General features: G+C 38.3%; 1 protein-coding gene across 3 annotated transcripts in view; it reads left to right on the forward strand.

Moving 5' to 3' along the window:
- melt (ventricular zone expressed PH domain-containing protein melted) overlaps positions 1–13,518 on the forward strand; it is a 29,965-nt gene extending 16,447 nt beyond the window's left edge. For 2 of the 3 annotated variants that reach the window (XM_028182339.2, XM_028182340.2), the window contains exons 8-12: positions 527–619; positions 3,011–3,126; positions 3,530–3,953; positions 4,198–4,715; positions 4,912–13,518. In XM_028182339.2, the coding sequence (XP_028038140.2) occupies positions 527–619; positions 3,011–3,126; positions 3,530–3,953; positions 4,198–4,715; positions 4,912–5,160 (1,400 nt within the window). In that variant the 3' untranslated portion in view covers positions 5,161–13,518. The remainder of the gene's footprint in view (positions 1–526; positions 620–3,010; positions 3,127–3,529; positions 3,954–4,197; positions 4,716–4,911) is intronic. The other variant, XM_028182341.2, reaches the window with a different exon arrangement.
- The last annotated feature ends 246 nt before the right edge of the window (positions 13,519–13,764 follow it).

Raw genomic sequence — 13,764 nt, forward strand, 5'->3', positions numbered from 1 at the left:
TAATGCGTTTCGGTTCGAAGGGTGGGGTAGCCGTTGTAACTATACTGAGACTTTAGAACTTATATCTCGAGGTGGGTGGCGCATTTACGTTGTAGATGTCTATGGGCTCCAGTAACCACTTAACACCAGGTGGGCTGTGAGCTCGAGTGATCTAAGCAATAAAAAAATAAAAATAAAAAAAACACCAGATCAACACAGTGGTTCTAAGTAGTATGGATGAACAGTTCTCTGGTGCGGGCGGGCGATAGTAAAACAGTGACATGTTATTATTTATTTAATTTAGAAAAACACTTTATCATAAGAATATACTTTATCTATTAAATTAGGGCTGTCTATGTAAGAGAATTAAATAATAAAAAGGGCACGAACGCGATGGGCTAAATCACGCTATCGTTTTTATATAATTCTATTATATATTGAAAACTTCTTAACAAATTTATTTTATGTTTTAAAATTGTGCCGGCCGCACATTCTTGGGTCGCAGGCCTCAGGTCGGACAGCCCTATATCAGATGGTTACATTACAGGCGGCTCGGTCGGAGGGCTCCACAAGAGCATGACCCGGTTGTCGTCGTCGCAGCAGATCAACTTGCAACAGCAGAACAGCGCCAGCAGCACCGGTGAGGACATCTCAATAAATTTTAATACTCTATACTAGGCCCTAGGATGGATGGCGAGGATGAATACACACAACTTTTTTTCTTGGAGATGTACATTTAAAAAAAAAAAGGTTAATTAGAAATTTCTGATCATCATCATTATCCTGCCCTTCTCCCAGTCACCTGGGGTCGGCGCAACATGTTTTCTCCTTCCATACTCTTCTATCATATACCATTTCTTCGCTCACTCCCCTCCTACCCATATCGTCTTTCACACAATCCATCCATTTCTTCTTAGGTCTACCTCTTCCTCTAAATCCTTCCACATTCATAGTTAACACTCTCTTAACAACCTCATTTTCATTCCGTCTCATCACATGTCCATACCATCCCAAATGTGCACTCCTCAGCTTCTCTGTCACAGGTGCCACTTTCAGACTTCCTCTAACATATTCATTCCGTATTCTATCCATTCTCGTTACTCTACACATCCATCGCAACATTCGCATCTCTGCTGCATGCAATCGCCTTTCATCTGCCACTTTCGTTGTCCAACAAGCTGATCCATACAAGACGGCAGGCCTTATTAAGGTCTTATATATCTTCCCTTTTAGGGGAAGAGGGATGTGCGAGTCACATATGGTGCCCGTGACCTGCCGCCATTTCATCCATCCTGCGTCAATTCTGTGCCTCACAGTACGATCCAGTTCACCGTCGCTTTGGATAACAGACCCTAGGTATCGGAAATCTTGACATACTGGCAAATCACCGGTCACCGTTCTCGTCGAACCCGTCGCTTGCGACGAAGGGCTCGACGAGTAAATTAACTCTCAGACACAGCCTACTGAGTTTCTCGCCGGATCTTCTCAGTGGGTCGCGTTTCCGATCCGGTGGTTGATTCTGCGAAGCACGGCTCTTGCTAGGGTTCGTGTTAGCAACATCGTCAGGTTGAGCCCCGTGAGCTCACCTACTAAAGTTAGGGTTACGCTGACATAGCCTCTCAAGGCTATCAGCTTAGGTAGGATAAAAAAAAAAACTGGCAAAGGTGTTCCGTCGAGGGAAATGGGTGTAAAATTGGAGGGACCGCCAAAATCACAGAACAGACGTTCGGTTTTCGATCTGCTGATTTTTAGGCCAACACTCTCGAACTTGCATCGCCATTTCTGCAGTATGTTTTGGACCTCGAGCCCGTTTTCTCCGACGAGCACTATGTCATCGGCAAACAGCCTACACCAAGGGGGCTCTTCCTGTATCTCCGATGTCAAGGCATCCATCACAAGCAGGAAGAGATAGGGACTTAGTGCAGACCCTTGGTGTAAGCCCACTGCCACATTGAACTCGTCGGAATTCCCCGCGGCGGTTCGTACATACGTCCTGGCTCGACTGTACATGGCACAGATTAACCTCACATACTTACCAGGTATACCTTTCTCATTCAATGCCCACCACAAAACTGCTCTAGGTACTCGGTCGTACGCTTTTTCTAGATCAACGAACACCATATGCAGATTCCTGTGCACGTCGCGATGTTTTTCGCACACTTGGCGTAGTGCAAATATGGCGTCCGTTGTCCCGCGACCAGGCATGAACCCGAACTGGTTTTGGGTGATCTCACTTTCATCTCGCAATCGCTTTTCTATCACTTTCTCCCAAACTTTCATACTATGAGATATAAGCTTTACTCCCCGATAGCTGCCACAGTCTTGCACATCCCCTTTATTTTTGTATATGGGCACCAGCGTACTGATGCTCCATTCCGTAGGAATCACTTCTTCTTGCAGCAGCTTATTGAAGAATAAAGTCAGCCACTTATATCCGTCTTCTCCCAGTATCTTCCATACTTCCACTGGTATACCGTCTGGTCCTTCCGATTTTCCGCTTTTCATACTTCTCACTGCTTCTCTAACTTCATACATACTAATCTCATTCACAAGTCCGACGTTCTCTGGCTTCCTATTAATCACTCTATTCCAGTCGTTCTCCTCATTCATTAATTTTTCAAAATATATCTTCCAGATCTCTTTTATTTCGTCATCTCTCATTAAAACTTTACCTGTCTCATTTTTCAAATGATCATATTTGAATGAAATTTCTGATCATATTTTATTTAAATTGTTTATAAAAATAATAGTCTAAAAATTAAGACAACGATAAAATTGGATAACAAATATACGAATAAATATGTTTTTTTTTAAAAGTTCAATATTAACTTTATGAAAAATACTGTAGTTCAAAAGTTCACCAAGCAGTCTTAATACCTATGTAACACTGATGAACAAAAATATATTATTAGAACTAACCCTTGTTTACATCAAGCAAACTGTCACCTGTTGTCACTCTAGAAATTTTGTGTGACAGCCGGTGTAGGGAATGTGCAACATAATCCCTAAAACTACGTTTCGCTTCACACAGTCACGACGAACGGCAAGCCCGGTGTGTGCACGTCCAGCGTTGCGGCCAACAAGACTGCCAACACTCCCAGACAACACCACCATCACAATATCGTTATCGGAGCTCCACCTAACACGGTGAGTCACTCAACATGAATGAAAACAAAAAAAAACCTAGACAGAGAACGCTTTATTAATACTATTCTAAGTCTGTTTATAGGAAAGCAATAGAACACTCCTTTTCTATATAGACCAAAAAGTTGTTGAATGTACAAAACAATTAAACAATATTCATCCAGGCTCACAAATATTCATTTTACAAATTCGGCAGAGCACACATTGTATCTTTTATTTTTAGTTAAATTCCTGTTATGTTAGTAAATATTTATTTATTTGTTCTAAATTTTCATTGTCTATGGTTTCGACTTTTTGCAAAGAATGCTTTTTTTTTTTTTTATATGTACTTCATTCTCTTTGCCATTAGATTGTAGAAATCAAAAAAATATGAATAGTTCTATGATAACTTTTTTTTATATTTCAGACAAACGGTCCAACGATCATCACTAATCCACCGCACCAACCGCAATCGATATCGGTAAACCCGCTCACCGGAAAATCTTCCGACGCTCTCACTCCCTCCGTATCGATCCAGCACTCGAACAATGCACTGGGCCACGTTTCCATCATCACCTCCACGGCCAATTCCCCGCCGTGCTCCAACCCTAATTCTATATCGATAACCGGACCGGTGACCGTGACGTCACGCCGCGCGAACAACACTAGTGTGACCATGATCAACGGAGCGAACAACACGGACAATTCAAACCACAGGATCAGCGTGTTTGAGCCGTACCCGATGCGCGACACCGTCCAGCACTTCTGCGAGAAGCATTTGGACAAGATCAAAGCTTACATGGATAATGTTTCGCTGAGGCTGCCGCCGCCCGCCAAGTGTACTATCGAAGGTGACTTGATTCATTGTATAATGGCTCTACTTGCTATATTCATTGGCTCTACTTGCCGGTTCGACCATTGTCTCTCAGTGGAGAGGGCGTAATATATTGTGAGTGCGCATGCGTGGGTACCGTCATCCTGTCTATTTCTGCCGCGAAGCAGCATTCCAGTTTGGAGGGTAGGGATAGCGGCTGCAGTAGTGGCAGCAGGGTTTGGGTGAGTTGCTAATGCTGTGCGTGGTGTCGCTGCGCGCAGAGCGGCGCTCGAAGAAGCACGCGCGGCTGTCGTTCGCGTGCGGCGGGCGCGGCGCGCACTGCCTGTTCTCTGCGGCGCCATTCTGCGTGCGCACCCGCGCGCCCCGCGTGTGGGTGCACCTCATGTTCCTGGCGCTGCAGGCCCGCCACGCCGCGGCGCTGTCCTCGCGCGACCCCACGCTGGCCAGCCTCAAGCACTGCTGGGACATCCTCAAGTGCGAGAACAAGACCTTCCTCACGCTGGTCACGGGTGCCTTCCCGCCGGTCAAGGACCAGGACTTGCTGGTGGACGAGCTGCGGGCCGCCGGCTTCTTCGACGTGTTCGAGCGGGACTCCCGCGGCGCCTGGGGCTGCTTCCTGTGCACGCGGCCCGAGCGCGCGCTGCCCTTCCTGTCGCCCTGCGCCGCGCCCGTCATCGAGGGCACGCTCAAGGAGAAGAAGGGCCGCTGGAGGATCTTCCGTCGCTGGCGCACCAGGTACTTCACGCTCTCCGGCGCCCACCTCTCATGCAAGGGATCTGTGAGTATGATATGTTTGCTTTCTTGAAAATCTTAGAATAAGACTCCAGTCGTCTTTGTTGTGGAGAGCTAGCTAGAGCGTTGTAGTGGAGGTATCATCGCGGCTGTGCTCTCATTCAGTTTGCCCGTGAGCGACGACGACCACCTACCGACGCGTACTCTTCGGCCCGTTAATTTACAAAATCCCTCGTCCGCAGAGCGGCGGCGAAAGTATCGACATCAATCAGATCCGGTCCGTGAAGGTGTCGCGCGGCGCCCGCAACATCCCGAAGGCGTTCGAGATATTCACCGGGGACCAGACGCTGATCCTGAAGCCGAAGGACGGCAAGAACGCCGAGGAGTGGGTGCAGTGCCTCAGCATCGCGCTGGCGCACTCGCACGCGCGCGACGCGCCCGCCAAGGCCAACAGCCTGCCCGCCAGGGGCGTCACGCTCAAGAGCTTCTAAACGACGCACCCGCACTCGCGCCCGCAGTACACATGCTAATAGACTGACAAAAGTAATCAACGTTGTATATATAATAAAAATCAGACTTTATAAGTGCTAACACAAGAAACTGGAAGTCATAATGGCGTTTATTGCGTACAAAGCTCTACAGCTGGTTCGCTAAATAAAATTAACCGTTAAAATAATCACAGTTGCGGCCCAGTGGCTCTCGTCGCCTCGACGTAACTAACTCTGTGTTCAATCGTACTTAATTACATATTTTTTCAAAGACTGTAGAATAAACTCGATCTCACCGGAAGAGATTGTTTAAGCAAATGAAAGTTTTTATTTAGTTATTCTTAGTTTAATTATTCGGTTGTGTATATATTGACCGCGTATTGCGATTTATCAATTTAACGTTTTTTAGAATAAGATAATGTACTTAATTTTTGTGTATACATACTTACATTTGTCTGTCAATTTGTCCGTCCCTAACATTAAATGAACATTATCATTTTAAAGTTATATAAAATTAAATATCATCAATACTAAATAACTAGTTTTACGAAATTTAATGTATATATTATGTAATAATATTATGAATGCCATTCCCACCTTTCAATCGATTTATATTGAAAAGCTGACGTCACGTTTGTGAAAACAAAAATCAATATATTTTATTCGATGGAATATGTGAAAAACTATGTAAAGAAAAAATATTTATTATTTATAATTATATAAGCATATTTAATAATGCTTTTTTGCCTTTGAAGACAAACGATACGTCTCGCCTGATGATTTGCTTATTATCACTGTTGTTCATGGACAGCAGCACTATCAAGTAGCGGTCTACCGTTGAGGACTCTCTACAAACCTCATTGAATTTTTTATAAAACAATTAGCCTCGATAAGAAAGGTAATCTGAATTTTCTTTCAATAGCAAGAAAACACATTATACAATATAGTTGGAACAACCTCTCCTGACCGAGTCCTTGTGAGCACCCGTCCTAGTCCCTGACTAGTCCAGCCGTAGATACCTTGGAATACCCGCGATCCGTCCATTCCAAAAAAAAGAAAAACTTATGGAAAAAATACCGTTTAATAATATCAATATAACATAATAATTTTTATATTAATATGGATGGTATGTACATATGAAGAGACAAAATGATAATGAGGTTGGTTGAGTTTTAACTTAACTATGAATGTGGCTTTAGAGGAAGAGGTAGACCTAAGAAGAAATGGATGGATTGCGTGAAAGACGATATGGGTAAGAGGGGAGTGAGCGAAGAAATGGTATATGATAGAGGAGTATGGAAGGAGGAAACATATTGCGCCGACCCTAGGTGATTAGGAGGAGGGCAGGAGAATGAATATTAATATGCATAATTCGATGCACCCGACACCGATTTGGTAACAAGTTCTATTCTATTTCTAGATAGGATAAAGCGATAGATAGTTTAAAATGACTGGATTGGATAAGTTGGATGAATTAGGCGTGCTTGGAATTTCTACAAAATGATTTGGCGGTTAAAATAGTTACGCATTTAAATAAGTACGTTTGGGCAAAACGAGAAAGGGAACATATAGCAGCGAGCCAATGATATTTCTCGGTAGACAGACTGTCCCAATGTTGTTGTTCGGAACTTGTATATACTCGTATGTACATATGTTAGCTTATCATGAAAATGTCGAGAGCGAGATTCAGGCATCTGTCAAATATTTTGTGTTTGTATGATGGCTATCCGCTACATGAGTAACACAAATTACAAAATTAGGATAGGAACCTTCTTCTATTATTTTTTTTATGTTTGAGAGATTACTGGTGGCCCGGAGGCCTTTCCAGTTTTACGAGGACAGGTGGGCGAGCAAGGGCTCAGCCAGGAAGGGTCGGATTTGCTAACAGCTACCCGATCGCCTCCAAAGGACACCTAACAACTCAAGGACAGATGCTTCGCGAAGCTTCGCTGAGAAGATCCGGCAAGAAACTCAGCGGGCTGATGTTTAGGTTAGGTTGCACGTCGAACTCTTTGCCGAGTTCGACGAGTACGGTTACCGGGGTCCCTAAGCCTGCTCCTAGTGTTAGAGCTGAAGGCATCTAATGCAAGGATTATTGGATCAGTGTGCTTAGTGCGAGTTTTTTAACGTTCTCGATAGCGTAAAAGTTAGCCCAATTTTGTATGCAGTTGGAACAGCGCCTCTAGCGGCAAACGTAGGCAAACGATCCCATTCCATAGAAATATGAGCTAACTTTTACGCTATCGAGATCGTTAAAATATTCGCACTAAGCGTGGGATGATGGATCCGTAAGGACGTGTGCTCCTTGCATTTATACCTTCTATTGTGGTGATGGTTGGGGGTCAATAAAGTGGCACTTACCGACAGTGGGGGTAGTGGTAGCGCTGTAGCCTCCGGCGACCTTAGCTCAAATATAATGTATCAATGTATTTGTAGTGAGATTTACTTCACATGTAGCCAATATGGTGCGGGTGTGCGAGAGAGACAGCGATAGGTATCCGCATCCTGTCTAAAATGTTAATCGCTTTGTCATTTTAGTAATTACGAAGTCGGCTCTACAGGTTTTATTTTGAGCGGTGATTCCTTGTGTATATTAATTAAATAATTTACAATATATTTAAACAGGAAACTTTAAGGTCCGTATTGACTAATGAAGTTTCTCGTCCCGATTTATACGACAGTAAATTTCATGTCAGAACGTTTGTTCCCATTGCGCGTCCGACATAAATCATACAAAGATATTTAAATTTACAAATGAATTATTATTATTATTATTATTATTCGAATATTGTTGTTTTTCGTCGTTTTTATAGATTTTTGTGATGTTTTTACAAATATTTTATTGTTTTTTTTTTAAATATAATAATTATAAGAGTGTATGTGATAAGTGTTTTATTGAGTACAATGAAAGTAAATATATAAATAATGTTATTAGTCATGTTTAGAGTTTGTACTTAAAGAAAATTATAATTAAGTGATATTGTGAATGTTTATATCCGTCCTTGATAGTGTTGCCAAAATTTATAAAATATACTTATGTTTAGAAAATTTATAGTCTGGTTATAACTACGTTTTATAATTGGCAACACAATATAAAGACAAATGTATAGTATAGTTTTAATCTGAGAACCTGATTTATTGATGAATTATATGAAATTAAAAATCAAAAAGTTATGGTATGGTAGTCCGTATGTGACAGCATTTTATAGTAATCATTTTAATTAGTAGTTAAACATGCATACGCAAACAGAGTTATTAACAGAGGCCCTTTATAAGAAGAAATGTTATATAAAGTTATTTGGTAGAGCTAAAACGTTCATTAACAATCCGATAACGTTTAGACAACGTCATTATAGCGTTCGACATTGTCGTGCAACGTTTTAATTAATATCGACTCTAATGCATTCATCAAACGTTCCATTATGCATTAAACTCGATGTATTCCACAGCAATTCGTTATTGAATAGACGTGATTAAATAATAAGTATGTGTTGCCATTTCCAAAAATGCTTTTTTTTATCGAGCGATTATTCTACAGAATTTTAAGGGGCAGATAGATATATTAATGCACAACAGATTAAACAGATATATCGATAGGTGAAAGGCTATTTGGTTTAAGCGACATTTTTGCAACTTTACAGGAGAGCCATTTAAAGTTTAAAATTTTGGGAAAAATAGTCATTAAAAAAAACTTCAGCTATTTGAATGGAGTAAACTTAACTGAAGTTCAATTTAAAAAATCGAATGTCGATACTAAATCCAAATAAAACGCACCTTTAATTACAAAGATAAATGTATTAAGCGGAATGGTGCTTAAACCAAATAGCATTTCACCCTTCGATATTATAATGAAATCAAAATAATCGCACTAAATATAAAAGAGGCGATTTGATCATTTTTGTAACCAGTTGATATTCGTAAATTATTGTATTTCGCATCGGTCCTTGATGCGTGTGCAAATTTTCAAGTCCATGACGTCTTAATTATGTTCAAAGAATCGGTTACATACAAATAAACATAGGAGTGTACCAAGCTATTGAAAAGGGTTTTAATATTGTTGCTTCGAAAACAATTGTGATTATAATCGGAAAGCTCTTTTTGTAGCTTTCGCATGTCTCTTTATTATTAACAAATAAAGTTTTCTTGTTACGAAGAAGTAGCGGTTAAATTCCAAGTTACTAACCATGAAATGTAATATAAACTTTTTAATATTTAATTGCCGAGTCGAGTTTTTTCGAAATGTTTTTATTTTTCATGTTCGCACGATTATTTTGATCAGAGCAAATTGAGCACAAATCGGCACTCACCAGTGTGTTGTGTTTGTGCATATTTATGTGTAGATTTTATGTACTAGCTCGTTGAGACTAAAGTTGTGATTTAGAAAATGCACATTCCCTTTTTTATATTATTTTTATTGGTCGCGCTCAAAAAGTCTAAAAATTACATACTAACTTCAATTTTGAACGAAATCGCGAAGAATTGTAAATGTTAAAAATATGAGACGCGATTAGAATTTGACTCTCTCATTTATGATAGGACATGACCTATATTTTATTATGTTTACGTACGAGTATATCGTAATCGTATCTAATAATTGGTTGTTTAACTAAGCCAAGTAGTTTGAGTTACAGCGTATTATAATAATGTTTTTAATTACGTCCGATGCAACGGCCTAAGTGTTAATGAGTGCTCAAACTGAACGGTTAGCAGAGTATTAGGTATTTAACGCTGATGTAAACATTTCAACGGTCTGCAAATAATGACGTGAACATTATTAGAATTGTATGTATTGTAATATAGTTTCCTCACACAAAGGGAATATTTATAACATAATTAAATCAAATTCAATTGTTATTGTCTGGCGACTTGTACTTATTGACATTCTCGGAATGTTTGTGAGCTCGATTTAATATTTAGTTTTGTGTCTGGTAGATCTACAGACTATTTGCTCAAATTTGCTGTAGAGGGTAGAAGGAAAACCATAATGTAAGATGGCGCCACTATAGCAAAAAGTTAATTTGTATATTTGTTTTAATATTTTTACTAACCATGGTTTTTCGTGTTATGTTATTATAATTACGATGACGTCATTAATTACAGTCGATACGATTTGTTCACTCGGCATACTTCAACATCAATAATGCGTAGTTCACATAATACCGTGATGGGTGGAGTGAAGCTATCCTAGTCGATTATTGGATTGCGGCCTGATGCTTGAGATCTCCTTAACGCCTTTTCGGTTTGAGGCCTCCTCCACACAATCCTTTTCTACACCTCCACACCACAATACTCCTACCCTCCACAGTCTTCTCAAGACATCTTGTTAAAATGTCAAAATTTTGATGTACCTACGTTTAATTCAAATCTATTATATTTAATATTTCGTATCCAAAACCACCGACACCCAATGCGAATATATTATTATTAATTAGGACATTGAAAGAAATGAATGCTTCGTATTTGAACAATCAAATTTAATTGTACTTAATAATGTGTTTTAATTGGCTCTTGAAATTATATGTATATTTAAACTATCTGTTTGTATATTAGAGAATTATCAAAAGAAAATTATTTTTGGAACGAAGTTCCTTACGGCAGGCTTGGAGGGGATAGGGATTTTGCTGCGCGACCGAACTGAAAAAAATGTGATAGTAAAACCGTAAGAAAAAATCCGTGGAAAAAAGTGCGTGGAATAAAACCGTTAAATGAGACGTGCGCAGGCGCGGCAGTCGTATGCACAAGCGAGTAGTGTATACCTTTCTCTTTCTCCCTCTTTCTTTTCGTTCTCTCATCCCTTCTCTCTCTATTTTGTAATTATTTCTATTTCTATGTAATTTTATGTTGTCAAACAAAAATAAAGAGACATATTTTGTTATTTTAATTGATAATTTGAATTACGATTTTATTTTTATTTTACGTAATTTATTATTTCCTAAAATACTGAATTTCCTAAATACTTTCTTGTGCTTAAATAAAAACTAATCAGCAAAATTTAAGAGAAAAATCAAGAACACCAACATAAAATTGAGCACGATTTTTTCTTGCAAATTGTGTCGATTCTACATTAGCCGAAGGAACTTCGTTCCTACCTGGTGTCCCACGACACCACATAATTAGTTTTTTTTAATTGTCTGAAGCAGCGTTATAAATACATAGTGTGCGTTCTTAGAAAACAGGCATTCGATAAGGTTAATAATGCTTCTAACCAGTTTTACAGTAAATATACCAGGGTTTATTTAGTGATCGAAGTTCGACCATAATGCTAACGCTATAAGATTTATATTCATTTTATGTGTTGCTTTCTTTTTGATATTAAAAAAAATACTCCATTTTTTATTGAAAAACTGTAGCTCGTCAATATCTCCTTACATAAAAAAGCGATTGTCAAACAAATAAGATACTACCTTTACCTATTTAAATATAGAGATATTCACACTGTCGTCAAATGTCTTCAGCGTCTCACTTTACGTTAATTAGAGCTATTCCGTTAAGATTAGAGTGAAAGTGAATCGGTGACTATGATAAATAAGAAATAAAATATCAAAATCTATAGCGTTTCAAGCGCCAATCTATTTCCTTAGTTCTTCATTGTGTCAGTGTAATTTTATTCATATCACCGTGTTTTTGTATACAGGATGTATTTCGATTGCGCCAGTCCAAATACACTCTGTATAACAGTTTTCTATTAATGTTGTAGATGTACTGTAAATTTTTTGAAAATTTTGTACAGTAATCGTTTTTGACGATTTACACAAAACTATAAATAAAATGTTATGTTTTTATAAGTTTATAAACGTGTATTTATTACGAAATTGGTGCTAATTTTATTGTAGAATATTATTTAGTACTGACAGCAAAGTAAATCTTACTTTTTTATTGACCTTTATAACTGGACAAATGCTGTTATGCGGTTAAAAAGTCAGCAGATCTCTATTTCAATATAATGTCGACTGTCCCGCCCCTCATAAGAAACATGTAGTCGGTGTCAAAACATATTTGACTGTAAGAAATAAATTGCAAATGAAGAGAGCCTCAATGTACATCAATCCCCCTATCTACACTGAAGATGGGTTCCCGACAAAACCATATAAATCAATATCCTTCATTATGCTTATGTAATGCCGTGTAAAACGAAATAAACTCCCAAAATGTGCTCAATTCAGTGCTTTATTTAGCTTAAACAAAAGCACAACATTTTAAAAACCTTACCAAGAATATTGTGGCTTATTTCATGAATAAAAAAAAATAGCAAAGTCCTTAATCCTTCTCTGTTACGTAAAGTCGTAAACGATCCAATATTTTAATTTTTCTTTCCATGGATATAACCAATACCGTCTTTACCATAAGGGCACACGGGGCCCGTACCCAGGGCCCCTATTCTCAAGGGGCCCCGAAAGACCGACAATTTGTCTCACACGTTTGTTCTCAAAACATTTTTGTCGGGCACATTACACTTTTTTCACAAATCAGTAATCAGAAGGTATTTAGAAGGCATATACTATGCCTATAACAGAAGATTTTGCTCAACAGAAATCCCGAAAGAAACCGTTATCGAAATCTTAACCAAAAAACCAGCAGCATTCTAATATAATTAATGACATATTATATCATACTCTATTTGATTACCTATAATAAATTGTCTCATACTCAGTAATTTTTTTTATTATAATTCGCTTTTTTTACTTTCCAAAAGGGCCTCAAATTCTTGTGTGCCCAAGGGCCCCATCCTAGTTTAAGACGTCCCTGGATATAACTTAGTTTTTAGTCCATGTTTCTGACACAGATTACCTATTATAAAGAACCCAAAAAGCTATGTAATTCATGACTTACCAGTTCTAATACTCGTAGTAAGAAATAAATGTTTTTTTCGCTTGCTTTCACACGAACACATTGTGTTATTGTGAACACATATTGAGGGAACGTATTTCCCAAATTGTATTTTAAAATCTCTGGCAATCCTACTTTATTCGTATCAATGTTATCAAATGAATGAGTCCACAAAATGTTAATGATATGAATTCGTTAATTTATAAATTGTGTAAATGCAAATTCGTGTAAGACGTGTAAATAGGGGGATGGGTGTAATAAGTCGTCGTTTTTAAATTATTTAAATTTAAATTATTGATTATTTTACGTAACGTTGAGTTGTGACGCGTGTGTACCACTGCGCTCACAGTTGACAATCTGTCGACAGTGTATTGACATTGGTGATAGCATGAGATACTGTTGCAGTAAAAGCATGTCTTGTAATAATGAAATATTTTTTTTTTAGTAATAATACTGAAGAATAAATTTTATTGTTGTTTTGGCTACTGTACTTTGAACTGCCTTTATTAATAAATATATTTCATTTGTTTGTAATTGAAGTTTTAATCATTAAAACTAAACTTTAAAAATCTAAAAAACTAAACAACCTTTAAGAATAACAGCTCACAGTTGACAACCTGTCGATAGTATATTGACATTGGTGATAGCATGAGATATTGTTGCAGTAAAAGCATGTCTTGTAATAATTAAATAATTTTTTTTAGTAATAATACTGAAGAATAAATTTTATTGTTGTTTTGGCTACTGTACTTTGAACTGCCTTTATTAATAAATATATTT

The sequence above is a fragment of the Bombyx mandarina genome, chromosome 10 (assembly GCF_030267445.1).
Source record: "Bombyx mandarina strain Sakado chromosome 10, ASM3026744v2".
Taxonomy (NCBI): domain Eukaryota; kingdom Metazoa; phylum Arthropoda; class Insecta; order Lepidoptera; family Bombycidae; genus Bombyx; species Bombyx mandarina.